General features: G+C 53.5%; 2 protein-coding genes across 5 annotated transcripts in view; one reads left to right on the top strand and one right to left on the bottom strand.

Annotated features, from left to right (window-relative positions):
• Positions 1–6396, top strand: part of Ralgds (ral guanine nucleotide dissociation stimulator) — a 38450-nt gene extending 32054 nt beyond the window's left edge. For all 4 annotated transcript variants that reach the window (XM_055600474.1, XM_055600473.1, XM_055600472.1 and 1 more), the window contains exons 10-18: positions 263–331; positions 643–729; positions 1149–1181; positions 1662–1783; positions 1911–2006; positions 2287–2488; positions 2637–2879; positions 3824–3938; positions 5409–6396. In XM_055600474.1, coding sequence (XP_055456449.1) covers positions 263–331; positions 643–729; positions 1149–1181; positions 1662–1783; positions 1911–2006; positions 2287–2488; positions 2637–2879; positions 3824–3938; positions 5409–5584 — 1143 coding nt within the window. In that variant the 3' untranslated portion in view covers positions 5585–6396. The remainder of the gene's footprint in view (positions 1–262; positions 332–642; positions 730–1148; positions 1182–1661; positions 1784–1910; positions 2007–2286; positions 2489–2636; positions 2880–3823; positions 3939–5408) is intronic.
• Positions 6397–9251: 2855 nt separating this feature from the next.
• Cel (carboxyl ester lipase) lies at positions 9252–16756 on the bottom strand. Its single transcript, XM_055599819.1, has 11 exons — positions 16663–16756; positions 14600–14750; positions 14369–14491; positions 13943–14140; positions 13265–13395; positions 13016–13123; positions 12790–12907; positions 11375–11561; positions 10990–11193; positions 10020–10217; positions 9252–9709 (listed from the first exon to the last, which is right to left on the bottom strand). Exons 1-11 carry the CDS (start codon positions 16726–16728, stop codon positions 9328–9330), a joined length of 1866 nt encoding a protein of 621 aa, XP_055455794.1. The 5' UTR covers positions 16729–16756; the 3' UTR covers positions 9252–9327.
• Between the last annotated feature and the right edge of the window lie 159 nt (positions 16757–16915).

Here is a 16915-nt window from a genome sequence, read left to right as displayed (position 1 = left end):
GGACCAGATGTTGAGCCCTTCTGTCCCCCGGAGGCAGGTACAGGGTCCTCTGAGCTTCGAAGGTGAGGATTTAGGTGAGGAAGGCTGGCCCTCCTTCCCTCTCCCCCCAACTGAGTGTTAGAAGACTGATCTAGAAGCGTTAAATGTGGCAGCAGTCATGTTGACCCAGCCAATGCAAGGACCCCCCAGGCCCAGGGTCAGAGTGCAGGTCAGGATCAAGTGAGGAGGGAAATCTCACTGGCTTCCCCTTCAACCCTGGCAGGAAGGTACCTCCAAGTTTGCCACACTGGAAATGAACCCTCGGAGAGCCCAGAGGCGGCAGAAGGACACAGTGAGTGACCTGGGGCCGGGACAGGAAGAGGTTCCCTTGGCCCTTATCTCCTGTGGCACGGTGACCAGCTACATCTTGGGGGACAAGAAAAAGCTGCACCATCAGAGTCTGGGCCTGGCAGAGCTCTTTGGGGAGGGTATGAACAAGGACCACATAATGTTGACCTGCCAAATGGCAGCCTGGGATGGGACCTGGGAGAGAGGGGTCAAGGGTTCTTGGGTTGCTCCAAGTGGAAGGCCCTGGTGGAGCTAGGGCAGGTGAGTATGGGAGAGGGGCCCTGAGCCTTGCTGATTTCCCACCTGATGTCCCAGGGTGTCATCCAGGGCACTGTCCCCTACTTGGGCACATTCCTCACTGACCTGGTGATGCTGGACACTGCCATGAAGGACTATCTGTATGTGAGTGAACCTGGACCTGAGGTGGGGGTCTGAGGGTGGGGTTCATAGGTCTGGGAGAACAGAGCCTCCTATTAACCCCCTGAGCTCTGAGGTTGCCTCCCTAGTGGCTCCTCCTCCCCTCAGAGCTGACAGCAGAGCTGAGTAGGTTGGCCAAACTAGACATGCATGACCCTCAGATGGTGGCTCTAGGCAAGAGAATGAAGCTTGGCACTCCAAGGTTAGACAGCCCGTGGGCCAAGCAGGGCCTTCTGACTCAGAATGGCTTGGACAGGAATGTCTCCAAACCTTGATGCTAGTGCCTAGAGCCAGGTGTGGTTTCCCTGCCCCCTAGCGGGTGTGTGTGGTAGTACAGAAGAAGGTAGGCAAGACTGATGGTGGAAGACGTCCTTTCTTACGGACATTGGCTGTTTGTCTTCTAGGGGAGACTTATCAACTTCGAAAAGAGAAGGAAGGTGAGGAGCTGCCACCCTCGGGGGAGGGGAACATGGACTGGGCAAGGCATTAGGTCCATCCTTCTGTTGATTTATGGTGACATCTGCTACACCCTGTAAGGACTGTTCCACAGACGATAGGGGTTGACATCCAGGACAGCTTCCTGTGTGGAAGTCTAAACAGTGGCTGTTTGGACTATGAAAACAGGAAGGAGAGGATAGAGAGATGGCTCAGAGGTTAAGAACACTGGCTGTTCTTCCAAAGGTCCTGAATTCAATTCCCAGCAACCACACGGTGGCTCACAACCATCTATAGTGAGATGTGGTGCCCTCTTTAGGTGTGCTGTATAAATAGTAAATAAATAAATCTTTAAAAAATAAAAAGAAAGGAAAGAAAACAGGATGGCTCTGAGTGGGTTTAAGTGGGGGAGTAAAGATCCAGAGGCCAGCCCGTGCTGGACCCTCCTGAGCCCATCACCACCCTCTTTTCTCTTGATGCAGGAGTTTGAAGTCATCGCCCAGATCAAGCTGCTGCAGTCGGCCTGCAACAATTACAGCATTGCTCCCAAGGAGCACTTCGGAGCCTGGTTCCGAGCCATGGACCGGCTTAGTGAGGCTGAGAGGTGAGGCTGCAGGCCCAGGGTCATCATGTCACACTATAGTCTGGTGATGGTGGTGTACCCAGGCTCCGCCTTCTGGGATAGCCCTGGACGGGAGCTCTCGGTAGCCTCACAACCACCTCTGCCTTAGCTACAACCTGTCGTGTGAGCTGGAGCCCCCATCTGAGTCAGCCAGCAACACTCTGAGGAGCAAGAAAAGCACAGCCATTGTCAAGCGCTGGAGCGAGTAAGTGCCTGGGCCCAGGTGCACACGGGGACCAGAGGAGCCACAGGGCTGGGGCCAGGAGAACCAGCCATGCTAGTGCTGTGTCTTACCCTAATACTGGGCAGCCTCTGTCAGTCACAGAGAAAGTTGAATCAGCTCTCTGGACCTCAGTTTCCACCTCTGTGAAATGGGCTAGAAACTGAGATATCCAGGGAAAACAGGACTGATGGGCGGAGACTCAGGACAGTTAAGGATGGTGTCCCTGGGAAGACCGCTAGAGTAAGCCAACCTCGTCATCCAGCCGACAGGCTCCCAGCACCGAACTCAGTACCAGTAGCAGTGCCCACTCCAAGTCCTGTGACCAGCTTCGCTGCGGCCCCTACCTCGGCAGCGGGGACATCGCCGACGCACTCAGTGTGCACTCGGCCGGTTCTTCCAGCTCTGACGTGGAAGAGATCAACATGAGCTTTGTCCCAGAGTCTCCTGATGGCCAGGAAAAGAAGGTGACCACCCATTCTCCCCGCTCTTGCCCCTTCCCATTGGTACATCCCACCCTATGTCCAACAGGGCCCTAGAAGTCCCCAAAGCTGGCTGCCAGCCTTCTGGGCCCTTCACCGTCCAGTCCGCTGGTGACATTGCTGTTGCCCACAGTTCTGGGAGTCAGCCTCCCAGTCGTCCCCAGAGACCTCCGGCATCAGCTCAGCCTCCAGCAGCACCTCTTCCTCGTCGGCCTCCACCACGCCCGTGTCGACCACCCGCACCCACAAGCGCTCCGTCTCAGGGGTGTGCAGCTATAGCTCCTCGCTGCCACTCTACAACCAGCAGGTGGGCGACTGCTGCATCATCCGGGTGAGCCTCGATGTGGACAACGGCAACATGTACAAGAGCATCCTGGTGAGCGTGAGGCGGGGCATCCCTGTGGGCCCCACTTGGTCAGCCGGCAGGCATGCACAGATGCATCTGTGCCGTCTTCGACCTCCTTGACACTGGCCTTGTAGGTTTAAAAGAATAGTGAGAAGTGACTGGAGACCTTGGTCAACAATCAGGCCTGAGAGGAGGGAGAGGCGCAGTATGCCCAAGCCCTAGGAAACTGTGGCCTCTGTAGGGCGTTAGGCTGAGACAGAGGGACAGGGACTAAGGGAGAAGCAGTCAGGGCCCCACTGAACTGCAGAACCCTTGGCTTTCTCTTGGAGGCTGAAACAGAGGGCAGTGATGATGTGGTGTGTCCATGGAGATGAGCTGCTGACCAAGATGGAGGCAGACTGTTCCGGAGGCTGCTGTTGCCATTCAAGCTGGGGGAGAGGGGTGTGAAGCAGGATAGTGTCAAGGTGTGGATGTCTACTGAACATGGAGCCAAGAGGATCTGCTCCACGATTGTGGGTGGCCACACAGGGAGGACCTTTCTCACCTGCCAGGGCTCCAGCTGCAGATGGCCCTACCCTGGGCCAGCTACCCTGCCATATTCCACCCCAGTGGAGCTTCAGCCCCTCTGTGCCAGGAGCTGGAATGGCTCTTATTCGTTCACCTGGGTGACCCCATGACTAAGTCCCCTGAGCTGCCTACCATCACAGCCTCAGGACCAGGCTAGACATAGGTGGCCAGTGGGCATTGGCTGTTTCCTCCTTGGGGTTGGAGTGGAACTTATTGGTTCCCCAGGCTTGTTGATCTTCTTGCCTTCAGGGACACAGCTCCCTGTGGGAGTTGGTGGCAGGCTGTTCTGGACAATGGGCCTGGAGACAGTGGGAAACAGCCTCATGCTGTGGAGGCAGAAGGTCTCTGTATCCTGTTGGAAGCACTTGTGACCCTTGTCCTGATAGCCTGGCCCCATTCCAATTCAGGTAACCAGCCAGGATAAGGCCCCAACCGTCATCCGAAAAGCCATGGACAAACACAACCTAGATGAGGACGAGCCAGAGGACTACGAGCTGGTGCAGATCATCTCAGAGGATCACAGTAAGTCAGACAGTCAGACTCAGGCCAGTGGCAAAGCAGCAGGCCAGCACCATCCTCTGCCCCAGGTCCAGTGCCCAAGGCCCTAGAAAGCACAGTAGCCGGTGTGGACGTGGTGCCCACAGCAACCTGCCTCGGGGCAGCCCTTGACACCCCGCGTTTCCTCCTGCCCCAGCATCTGCAGGGCCTCCCCATCCAGGATGCATGAGTTGAAGAGAGAGGCTCATTCATGGACCTGCTTAAGGGGACATTATCTGGTTAAAATAAGAAAGCAGGTACTTCAGGAAGATTTTCACATGTTAAAATCCACACATGAGGGGCTGGAAGATGGCTGCTCTTCAGGGGACCTGGGATCCATTCCCAACACCACATGGCAGCTCATAACTGTCTGTAACTCCAGTTTCAGGGAATCTGACACCCTCACAGACATATGTGGGCAAAACATCAATGTACATAAAATGAAAATAAGTCTTTTTTAAAAATCCACACGTGAGACAAAAACAAACACACTGAGTTAGTGTTCTAGAAACCAGAAGGAAGGAAGCAAACCACGACTGGGCTGGAAGGATGGCTCAAAGATTAGAAGAACCTGCTGCTCTTCCAGAGGACCTGAGTTCAGTTCCTAGCACCCACATGATAGTTCCCAATCACCTATAATCCCAATTCCCAGAGACCTAGTGCCTGCTTCTGATCTTCGTGGGTACCAGGCTTTAGTGTGCTGCTCTTGCAGAGGACCTGAGTTCGGTTCCCAGCACACGAGCTGCCTGACAGTCTCCTATAACTCCAGCTGTAGGGGATCTAAGACCTTGGAGAATTCCAGGCATTCTGCCTATGCCCCTTTCCCCTAAAGGAGGCTCTGGCCAGCAGGTCAGTGCTAAAGAGAAATCACTGCAGAGGTCACGTGTGTGTGTGTGTGTTGTCATCACATTGCTGATGTGAGCCCAACACCCACATCCCACCATTTGCCCCAGTAACAGTGAGCTCCATGCTGTCTAGAATTGTGTATTACAAACCTTCTCTTAGCAACTTACACCATTTTGGTTATGTGGGCAGGGTGAGGGGCCTTTCAAGAAGCAGGCCAACAGAGGCTCAAAACAGGGTCAGTCAGCAGGAGCAGCAAGTTAGCTTGGTAATGATGGACAGATTCTAAGCGGGAGGAGACTGGTCCTTAGAGCCTCTGTGAGCAGTAGGGGAGCAGCAGGAAGGCAGCCCAAATTCCAGGACACGTGTTCTGCCTGGAAGTCCCGCCTAGCAGAGATAGCCATATGGGTGGGATAGGGGACTCTTGGCTAGAGTCAGTGAGTTTCCTTCAACTCTCAGCATCGTCTGTCCTCCACTGGGAATCACAGGAGCTTTTTCCTTAATGGTGGAGCTGGAGAGCTTGGTGTGTCCTGGCCTGAAGGTGTATCTCAAGTGGGGGGTCTCCCAGCCCCAATAGCACCACTGATTGTCCCCCTGCCCTTCTCTTGCCAGAGCTGAAGATTCCAGAAAACGCCAACGTGTTCTATGCCATGAACTCTACTGCCAACTACGATTTTATCCTAAAGAAGCGGACCTTCACTAAGGGGACTAAGGTCAAGCATGGAGCCAGCTCCACCCTCCCTCGAATGAAGCAGAAGGGACTCAAGATTGCCAAAGGCATCTTCTAAGGATGACTCCCAGGCTTCGGCTGGCTGGGGACTAAGCACTTACAGACTAGAGTGGCCCAGGCCACACAGGTACCTCTGCCCACCTGCCAGCCAAGGCTACCCCCAGACTCCAGCTCACCCTAACCTCTCCTGCTGCCGGGATTGACCCCTGCCACTGACAGGCTGACCTGGCCTCCAGGGACACTCGCCGCCTTAGGTGCCTTCTGCTCTCTGGAACCAGAGGACTAGCTGACTTTTGCCAAGGGGTGCTGCCAACGGGCATGGTACCCTGCCTGCCCTGGACACTGCCCTCCACACTTTCCTGACACCTCCCCCAGGTGCAGACACTGCCACCCATGCCCCCGGATGCTCCAGGGCATACACACACACACACAGCAGGGCTGACGACTGCGTTCTCTCCTGTGCCCACAGGCACTGGCCTGGGACCCTCATGGAAGTCCCTGCCTTTCTTCCCACACTCTAGCCTTTCTCAGGCTGCACCAAAGATTCCACCTTCAGGGCCTACAGAGTGAGGGAGTCTCGCTCGCCACACGCTCCAGCCCTCCCCTGGATCAGAAAGGGAAGCCCTCTCCTGGACCACCTGGGTGGCACCGACTCTCATGCCACTGAAGTGCCATTCAGCACCACTGCATCCTGGGTTGCACAAGACTGCATGAACGGGAGGCTGGGGGGGAGGAGATTTTCGTGGAGGAGGAACACGGCTGAATATTTGTATAAAAAGTAAAAAAGTTTACTGATTGGGGTGGGGCAATATTTATTTGTTGTAAATAGAAAATGCTAGACTTGAATATTATATTAAAATCCTGTTTCTACTACTGTCTGGTCACAATGGTTTTGTTCTTTTTATTCCCTTTTTGTACTAGCAGGGTGCTCTGGCTCAGCTTGGCAGAGGATTCTCAGCGGATCTCATGCAGGCATAGAAGAGCCACCAGTTGCCCTTCCCAGGCATGCTGAAGGAGACACATCTGCCACACGTGCGGCAGACCCATTAGCTGGGTGCTGTGGTGTGCGCTGACAGCGTGGCACTCCTGGGGTGTTCTCAAAGCGTGGTACAGCCTTTGGGTTGTTGGCTCCAGGGTGCAGTCTCTGGAGGGATGGGAGATTGGGGGGCTGGAGAGATGGCCCTACAGCTAAGAGCACACACCTGGGGAGGTTCAGTGAAGTGTGTGAAGGGCAGTGCCCAGAGGCAGGCTTCTGCTCTTGGAGAGGACATGGGTTTGGTTCCCAGGACCCATATCAGGCAGCTCAACCACTAATGATTCCAGCTCCAGGGGATCTGACACTATTTCTCCTCAGGCCTTCTCAGGCACTGTAACACGTGTAACACACATGCAGCAAACACTCATACACATTTAGTAGGTAGATAGATGGATGGATGGATGGATAGATGGAGATGGATGGGTGGGTGGGTGGATGGAGGGGTGAATGGATGGATAGCAGATTTTGAGTCAGCAAGATGGCTCAGCAGGTAAAAGAATTTGTCACTAAGCCGGACAACTCCTGGGACAAACATGGTGGTGAAAAATCTAATTTCTATATGTTGTCCTCTGATCTTCACACACACAATGTGCTCATACATGTACACACACAGTAGTTTTTAGGAAGAAATAGGGTCTGGAGAGAGATCTGTTGTTAAAAGTACTTGTTTGTTGGTCTTGTAGAGGGTGCAGATCTGGTTCCACATAGCAGCTCGCCACCTGTATTTTCTAGGAATCCTGGTGCCATCTTCTGGCTTCCAGACATGTGACACACAAACACATGTAGGTAAAGCCTCATATGCACAAAAATAAAGCAGTCTTTAAAAACACCCAGGCTATGGGTGCTGGAGGCATATCCTGTGTGCCATGGGGAAAGCCATGGGTCTGATGCTCTGTACCGCAGAAGAAAAGTCGGAATGATTGCTGACATGAACCTATGGCCTCCACTTGCATGCACCCACACATGAAAATAAAATATGTAACAGAGATAAATGGAGTAGGGAACAGCGTTCTTTGAAAAGACGAACAAAGTTGACAAACCTTTCGTTACATCAGCAAAGAAAAAGGACCCAACTCACTCAAATTTAAAAGGGGCCGCATTGCTACCAACATGGCAACAATCAAAAGGGCACTCGGCATCCGAATGCCAGCAACAGATGGGTGTGCTGAGCCAGGAGCAGGACTGGAGAACACGGACAGACATTGCGAGTGTTGGCCATCACTCTACTCACAAAAAGCATGTGGGACAGGCAGAAGCTCACACAGCAGGTCCCCGGGAGCTGGGGAAGGGAAGTAGAGCCTGGCGTTCAGTGGGTCCAGTTTCGGTCCTGGGCGATGACAGAGTTTTGGAAATAGGTAACGGTGATGGAAGTGTAACACTAATTCTCCTGAAAAGAGTTCAATTAGCCCAAGGCATGTATTTTGTCAACCTTGTGAAGAGGCATTTTTCATTGTTGTGGGGTTGTGTGCATGTGTGGAGGTCAGAGGACAACTCCATGGAGTTGGTTCTCTCCTTCCGCCTTTGTGAATTCTGGGGCTTGAACTCAGAAAGCCAGTGCCTTTACCTGCTCAGCCAGCTTGCTGACCTATTTGTCACGGTTTTAAGACCTTTACACTTGCAGGCTGAGCACAGCGTCACACCCCTGTGATCCCAGCACTTAGTAGGCTGAGGAGGAAGATTATGACTTGGAGGCTAGACTAAGATAACAAAACTCTGATTTAAAATATAATTATTTCAGCTGGGGGTGGTGGCGCATGTCTGTAATCCCAGGACTTGGGAAGGCAGAGGCAGATGTATCACTGTGAGTTAGAGGCCAGCTTGGTCTACAAAGTGAGTCCAGGACAGCCAAGGCTATATAGAGAAAACAGTCTCCGAAAACCAAATGTGTGTGTGTGTGTGTGTACGTAATTATTGAATGAAAATATTGAATGAAAATTCAATATAAGTAATTATTCTAAGCTCTAGTTCCTGGTCCCAGCTTCCTGGAAATCTGATGTCAGAGGAGCCCAGCTTTGAGATCAGCGTGGGCAATACTGCAAGACCTAGGTTCCAAACAAAAGCCACTTGCAAGGATGGTTTCCTGACCAAGAAGCCATCCCACAGCTGTGAAGAAAGTGGAGAATTTGAAACTTGCCTCGATATTTCTTTGATCACAGTTTTGGGACATGTAAACTTAAAAGTCATTTGTCTTCAAAAATCTGAGAAGGAAGAGGATTACCTGCAGACTGGTGTGACCCTGGCCAACCCCTTTCTTATGGAGGCACTCCTGAAAGCTTTGCCTGGCCTCAGGGTTCCATCTGCTGCACCATGTCTGGGAAAGCCAAAGTGCAGTGCTTAAAGCTGTAGTGTGCTTCTGCCCACTGGCATTCCTGCGGCCTGCGAACCAGGTCCCAGCTTCCTCTACCTGCCCACGCCTCAGATGGCCCTGCTTCTCTGTCACACATGCTAGCCAGGTCTGAAGGATGTCCCTGGTAGATGGGATCTTGCAGGATTCCTTTGCTTCCTGCCTGCAAGAGCCCCCTTCTCCCGTGTTCAACATCTCTGGTGCTATGTGTTTGCTCCTGTCTAACCTAAAGACAGTCCTTTGACTTCTGCAGCCTGGGGATAGGAAGGGATGGACCAAGTGCCTGTCACTACTGACTGAGGGTTGTTCCTTCCTCCAGGCTCTTTCAGGAACAAAGACCAAATACCAGGTGGGCAAAGCTGAGGCTTTATTAAGAGAGAGCTAATAAGAGGAGGACCCCGGGACCAAGGCTTACAAGACATTAGAAGCCAATGACTGCAGGCATCTGAGCCTCCACAGAGTCACCCATTGAGGGCACAGGGGCAGCCTGGGAGTCATCCACAGGGGGCACAGGGGCAGCCTGGGAATCATCCACAGGGGGCACAGGGGCAGCCTGGGAGTCATCCACAGGGGGCACAGGGGCAGCCTCTGAGTCGTCCTCAGGGGGAGTGAGGGTGTCCTGGTCACCGGACACTGTGGGCAGCACCTCAAATGTCACAGCCCAGTATTTCAGGAACGTGTCCCTCATGTGCTCTTTCATGGAAGTGCTGGTTATCTTCTTAGTGATCTCCAGGTAGTTGCCGCCCTCCAAAGTGTAAGGGTACCAGTGCGTGGGCACAGGTGAATTGCCCATGTTGGGGTCCCTGCAGAAAGAGAAGACACTGAGTAGGGGTCCAGCACTGCAAGGGGCCTGGAGACCTGTCACTCCCAGACAGCTGCTGACAGATTGCCCATCCAAGCCAATCTTGTGATGCTCAGTCATGATGAGCATGTTCTTGGCCCTGGGGCTGAGTCAGCAGCTCTTCTGCTCATGTGCAAACTAGCTACCACGGCTTGAGGATAAGAAGTTTGCTTAAGTGAGAGAACAGGCTAGAGACCAGGCCTGTAGGGTCACAGTGGCAGAGGAGCCCTCAACCTACTGCCTTTGGTTCTGGGCTCAACTGCATATCTTACCCACTCCTGGCAAAGTTGGTCCAGTAGGCAATCATGGCCTTGGAGACAGTCTTGTCTTGGGCCCGGTAGCCCAGTGGGGTGGCGAAGGGCTTTCCGAACACATACTGGATGTCATCAGCGTGGTCAGCCCCCATCCATTTTGGGTAGATAGGCATCCGCGAGGGGTGGGAAAACAGGTAGGAGTAGGTCTTGGCACTCCTGAGGAGAACAGAGGCAGCTGGGCTGGGAGGGGGTTCCCTTGGGTGGTAGGCCCCGGGGAGAGAGGGAAGAGGAACAGAGCAAGGTCTGGAGGACCCCCAAGACTCACAAAAAACTGAGGTTGGTTTGTTTGCGATAGGGCCTCTTTGTGGAGCCTTGGCTAGCCTGGAGCTCACTATGTAAACCAGACTAGCCTTGAACTCACAGAGATCTGCCTCCTGGGTGCTGGCATTAAGAGTGTGTGCCACCACCATTGGGGGCTGGAGAGATGGCTCAGAGGTCAAGAGCACTGGCTGCTCTTCCAGAGTTCCTGAGTTCAATTCCCAGCACCCACATGGTGGCTCACAACCATGTATAATGAGATCTGGTGCCCTCTTCAGGTGTGCTGGTGTACATGCAGACAGAACATCGTAGACATAATAAATAAATTAAAAAAAAAAAAAGTGTGCCACCATGCCCAGCTCTGAACTGGATAATGAGGGAAAGAAAAGCTGCAGCCCCCACGCAATGTTCATGTCTCCACTCTACAAAATATTTGGAGGCCTTCTCTTCTCATAATTCAGGGTCAAGGATTTTTTTCCTCCATCTGAATTCATATTTCTCACATGATTAGATAAGGTATATTGCCTCTATTAACCTTTTAACCTTGACTGATGTGAAATCCAGAGCTAAATTCATTGTTTAGTTAGCCAAGTGGTCTTGGCAGAAAGCTGCAGCAGCTCAGACAGTCCTCTCAGGAACCTCCCCCACCAACTCCTTCCCAGAACCTCACTTGGCATGGGCCCTGTGCTGGGCCAGAGCCATCTCCGTGGGGATCAGGAAGAGGATGTCAGTCTCAAGGGCTACCACTGTCTTCTTCTTGGTCTCCTGGGATGAGTCCCCGGCCCAGGATTCAGTGTAGATGTCAAAGGTTGTTTGGGCACCCTTAAGCCCCTTGCTGACAGTGTATCCACTGACGAGCCTGTAGAAGTCCTCTCTGCATGGGGATGGAGGAAAGAGATACTGGACCTGCCCTTGGTGCTGACTGGAGCATGTCTGCCCGCCCTCACCCCAACACAGCACCCTGGGCCCCTGCTGCTCATGTGGTCCCACCAACAAGGCCTATTCTTCTCTAGCTGTTATCAGCTACATGCTCTCCTCATGGGGCCCCTGCTCACTCTGTGACATCCTGTTTGGTCTTGTCAACAGCAGGTACATCAACAGTAGCAAATAGGTGGCCATCCATGTCATTAATGCCTGCTAAGTAGTCGATGTCAGCAGCGTTGGCATACAGGTTGATGGGGTCATCTGGGATGAAGTCTCCATCGATGACAGGGATGAAGCCCAGATAGTATAAAATGGGGTCTGAGTAAGAGAGCCAACAGGTTCTTATACCTTCAAATGCCTGCCTCCTCTTGGCCTTTTGTGCTAGATCTGACCTCTTTCTTCCCTTTTCTGACCAGAGCAGGGTTCTTCAACCCCAGGGACCTTTTGCCACAATCATCTTGTGTCCCTAGCCTAACGTGTCAGATGTTAGTGGCAGCCTTCTCTGGTTGTGAGATGCAGAAGCATTCCCAGACTCTGTCTCATGACCACGAGAAGAGTCCACTACTCCACAGGCCAGGGCTTCAGCACACCTGTCCCCTCCTTCTTTCCTTGTTGAACCTCCACCAGGGACAAGGGTCTAACCTGCTGGCCATGGTGTGTGAGGCTTGCCTGCTCTCCAGGCTTGCCAACAGGCCTGAGCACTGGCTCAGCAGGCAGAGACCCTTGTCCTTAGGCCTGGCACAGCCAGGCTTTCTCAGTGGCTCTCTAAACAAGAGTCAGATTGAGTGGCAGAGGTAGAGCTTTTGAATGTCACGCACAGTCTCTGAGTTTGATCTGTGGTATAGAAAGAAGAAAGAAAAACGGAAGGTGCAGACACTCAGACCACTGGATTTGCTTTGGAAGGCTAAGCAAAGAAGAACGTCAGAATTTTCTAAGCGGACAGGCTGTTTCTTCATGTTTGCTGGTGGCAGCTCCAGCTGGAAGGACCAAACACCACAGGACGTATTGGGAAATTTACAAATGATTGCCAGATTTACAAGGAAGGTTAAGAGCTGTCATCCAGCATAGTGGCCCTGGGTCTGGGTCCACACCTCTCCCTGAAACTGTGTATGGGTGTCTGCTGTTTGGGACTACCTGCCTTCAAAGCTTGCTTCCTTCCTTCCTTTCTTTTAGACAGTGAGTCTCACTATGCAGCCCTGGCTGGCTTCTCACTGTTTACAACAGGTTGGCTTTGAACCCACAGAAATTTGTCTGCTTCTCCCTTCCAAGCGCTGGGATTAAAGGTGTGCGCCACCATACCTGGGTATGTTTGGCCTCTTAAAGTCTCTGGAGAACTGGAAGCCTCTCCCACCCCCCCCCACCCCACCTTTTTTTTTTTTTTTTTTTTTTTTTTTTTACCATTGGGGCCTGCTAGGGGGCAGTGGCAGGACGTTGGGGACGAGCCCAGTCTGGCACCTCTCTGTCTCCTCCAGGAGCTCAGCCTTGCCCCACAAGGCCTCCAATCATCTCCAGTCTACATGCTTCCCTCCCAGCAGCACCCACTCACACTCCTGGCTTTTCAAGGGCAACTTGTAGGCCATTGTCAAGGCCCGGGGATCTGTGATCTTCAGACACCTAGCCATCTTGCCAGTATCCTCTGTGGGGCATCCCACCTTCTCAGCAATCTAGGGGAAGGCAGAGGATGACGTTAGAGGAGGGGCAAACAAAAGGTCCAGGGCAGCATGGAAATGGGAAAGGTCCCATCTTGCCTACTCCTGTCCTATTGTGCTTACCTTTTTGGCCCAGAAAAGTGGATTCTTCTGGATGGCCCAGGGGCTCAGTGCCACACCACTCTGACTGATGGCTCGTCGGATGAGGCCCTTGTTGTATGGCGAGAGGGTCTGCAACACCCAGAAGTTCTATCAACGTGCTGCACCTGGGGCCAGGGCTCCCGGCCAAACCCTGCTTTGACCATTATCCTAGGGTCCATTGGCTCCCTCCTTTAATCTTGGGGTCAGACTCCACATCAGAGGGCCCCAGACCTGCAGAGAGACACTGGCACCTCCAGCAGACTCCCCAAAGATGGTGATGTTATCGGGGTCACCCCCAAAGGCTGCAATGTTCCTCTTCACCCAGGCGATAGCCATGTGCTGATCTCGAAGGCCAAAGTTACCTGGGGGTAAGAATAGCCTTCAGCAGGAGGGCCCGCAACTAGAGTTAGAGGAAGCTAGAGATGAGTGACCTAGGGCATATACAGAGGGTGGCTGAGGGAACCAGCCCTAGCTGCACTGACACCCTGAGAGAGCCCAGAAGGACAAATAGTGGATCTCCAGGGGGTGAGCTTAAAAGGGAGCAGCAGGAGTGGAGATACAGGGAGTAAAGCCCGCAGTGGCTCTGCTTGACTTCTTCCTGCATGTTTCCTCCTACTGTTTGTCTGTCCTTTGGCTTCTGTGTCTACCCGACTCTACCTCAGCTTTCCTACCTTGTTCTCCAGGACTCAACTTGGGTCTCTGTCATTCTGTCTGTCCCTTGTCTTCTCTCATTTCCTAATGGCTGCCTCGTGCTCCCACATCCCACAGTTCGGCTCCAGTACGCTGACTCTGTGAAGAAGGTTCCAGGCCTTCCCACGGCTGTCAGGGTAGAGGCTGCAGAAGCGCATTTGTCTGCTGAGCTCAGGGTTCATGGGGCCCAGCATATTCACTCTTCTGCTCTTAGCATACCTGGAAGGTTGGCGTCCCCGGTGCTAAGGAAACCCAAGGGTCCGACACGGTAGTTGAAGGTGACCACGATGACGTTGCCCCGAGTGGCAATCTCCTCCCCGTCATACAGATAGTTTTTGAGGAAATTGGCCCCATGGCCAGACCCCATAAGGAAGGCGCCTCCATAGATCCAGACCATCACAGGCAGGTTATGAGACACTGAAAGGGGCAGACAAGGACTTCAGACACCAGCAGGCTCTCTCGCCAGCCAGCTCACTAACCCTGCTGGAGCAGGTGCTCAGCCCAGGCTTCGAGGATAAGCAGTGGGTACCGCCTCCTTGCCTCAGCACTGATTTCAGCTTGCTAGCACCAAATACAATCCTGACCAGGGCCTGGAGCTCTGGTGTGGGGGTAGGGCGGGGTCCTCTGGGAAACTAGGATCCTGACCTTGCCTCCTACTCTGGGGCACCCAGATGTTGAGGTAAAGGCAGTCTTCTTGCCCATAGGTGTTGTCCTGGGTGATGGTGGCTTGCAGACATCGTTTCTTGAAGTCCTTGGCCTTCAGAGTCCCTGCAGTAAGAGAAGGGGCAGGTGTGAAGAGGCATAGCCAGGGCCAGCCCCATCAGGCCCAACCAGCACCCGGCACCCACCAGGGCCAGCGCAGCACACAGCTCCCACCTTGCCAGCCAGGGTGATGCTGGGGATTCTCTAGGGTCTTGGCAGTGGCAAAGGGGATGCCCTTGAAGATGTCAACAGAGTCACCACCCAAGAGACTGAGCTTCTTGTTGACACCCTCCACAAAACCGCCTTCTGTGTACACAGTGCCCAACTGCAGGGGAGACACGGCAAGGTCAGATGAGTCTGAGCACGGCTAGCCAGAGTGCCTGACTGCACAGTCTCCCGGGTGCCAGCAGGGCCCCCGCCAAGTGCTGCAGGGGCTGGTTTGCTTTCCTCCTGAACCCTGGCACATCCTCCTGCCACTCTCTGAAGCCACTTTAACCTATACTCTGCTCAGGTGGGGTGAAGGTCGAGGTCTTGGCTGAGACCTGGAGCCTCACTTTCCCTATAATAAGATGGGACACAGCAGTTTCTCCCCAAGGCTTGACGGCTGTCAGAGGGAAGGCCTGCCTGACTCCACACTAGTGGTGGAGGCTCAGTGCTCCCAGAATGTTTCTAAATAGCCATGAGTTTCCGGCGTCTGACCCTCCTCCCCTCACCTCTTCCCACTGCCTAGCTGGCTGGGGCAAGGAGATGTTGGCCCCATGTCCAACTCCTCACAGGGCCTGCTCCTCGGTGTTCAGCCTTAACCAGAGCCGTGGAGGCAGGTACTCCCTGCAAACTGACTTCTCCCACTGGAAGTCATTCTTCTGACACAAGGGTGTCTAACCGCTCTGCCACTTCCTATTCTTCCCATTCCGCTTGCATCAGTCCAGGACACAGTCAAGAGTGGTTCTGTGTACCTGGCAGTGGTGATAGTGTAGCCTCCTGCCTCCCCTGTGAGAGGTTTTAAGCAGAGGGAAGTAGAAAGTGGCCCATGGCTGCAGGCCCAAGCTGGGATATCAGCTTGAAGTCCAGGCTGATGGACCCTGTACTGTAGTGTACTGGCTGAGGAAACCGGAGAGAAGAGCGGAGCCTGGGAGACTACACAGATAGTTGGGGCACCTGACGGTCCTTGCTTCTCCCCTCCCCCACCCCCACCCCCCGGCTACTGGGAGGAGTCAGAAACCCGGATGTCACCTCTCAGAAGTGTGTCTGCATGGTTGCAGTAGACCTCAGTGCCTCAGGTGGGGGCCAGATGCAGGGATCCTGGCCAGTGGCAGGATAGGGGTGCTGGATGGCAGTGGAGCGGTGGGGAGATAGTCCAGGTCCTTCTAACACTCTAAAAGAACTCCCCCAGGAAAGAAAATGACTTTCTTTCCATGGCAAGATCCTCAGACCAGCACCCCGACATCCAGACTCCAAGGGAAAAGGGAAGACTGTCTCCAGGGCCAAAAACAGCAAGACAAGGACTGGAGCATGAATGGGTTGGAGAGCAATGTGGAAGGAGCTTGGTGCCTGTGTGGGGACCTTTGCCGTGTTCCTGCATCTGTTGAGCTTTCTGTGATTTGTCCTCACATCCCCCGAGAAGGACTGTTAAAGGGCAGACTTTACAGGTACCCCAGAGGAGCTGTGCAGCCCACTCAGGGCACCTGGGGAGGAGCCTTGCACACAGCAGGTAGGTTTCACCCCTTCTGAAGAGGAGCAGGAAATGGAGGTTGCTCGGAGCCAGGCCCCTGATTTGGAAGAAGGTTCAGATTCCTGTTCAAGAACAGGATGTGGTTGCTGTGTAAGCAGGCAAGCTGCTTCTCTGTGGGGAGCCACCTCTAAAGGGGCAAAAGCCAGGGGCTGCAGGTAGGCTTGCCAGATGTAGGCACACCTGAAACCACAGAGCAAGAGTGGGCTTTTTAGTATGAATGTTTCAAATAAGGACATCCAATAGGGTATGGGACATCTTTACACTCAAGACTGCCTCCTGGTGTATGAGAGTCCAGTATAATTTTGCATGCTGGGCTCCATGTGAACAAGAAGGCTAGGTGTGTCCAAGGCAGGACCAGAGCTTGGAGTGCTGTTGGGCTTGCTGGCCTCTTACTCCTCTTTCTGTGCTCTATCTGTCCTCCTCCATCCTGCAGGCCTGTCCCCAGTTTCCAGATCTTCATGAATGAGAGAGGGCCATCGCAGTCCCCTGCAGGACCCTGGCTTACCTTTGCAGCATAAGCTGCTGCCAAGCAGCAGGTGAGGCCAAGAAACAGAACCTCCAGGCGCCCCATAGCGAGTGTCTGCCTCTAGGAGGCCTCCTCTCGACTTCTCTGGTATTTATGGGGCTGGAGCCAAGGTCATGTGCACGGATACCATGTATACACAGACACACAGATGTGGGGTGGCCCGTTTTTCCCAGATCAGGCTGACCCTGTGCATCCTGAGCGGTGGCCACAGTATATCTGTGTGGGTTACTGC

This window comes from Psammomys obesus, unplaced genomic scaffold (genome assembly GCF_907164565.1).
Source record: "Psammomys obesus unplaced genomic scaffold, mPsaObe1.curated_primary_1811, whole genome shotgun sequence".
NCBI lineage: Eukaryota > Metazoa > Chordata > Mammalia > Rodentia > Muridae > Psammomys > Psammomys obesus.
Note: the sequence above shows the minus strand (reverse complement) of the source record. Positions and strands in the feature narration are given on the sequence as shown.

Bases quoted from the DNA above. Each gene is read 5' to 3' on its own strand.
- Cel (XM_055599819.1), bottom strand. From the start codon at position 16,728: ATGGGGCGCCTGGAGGTTCTGTTTCTTGGCCTCACCTGCTGCTTGGCA. The intron at 13,396-13,942 runs GTATGCTAAGAG...TCTTACCCCCAG, and splicing joins CGGGGACGCCAACCTTCCAG to GTAACTTTGGCCTTCGAGAT. The intron at 11,194-11,374 runs GTGAGCAGGGGC...ATCCCCATGCAG, and splicing joins ACCAAACAGGATGTCACAGA to AGAGGACTTCTACAGGCTCG.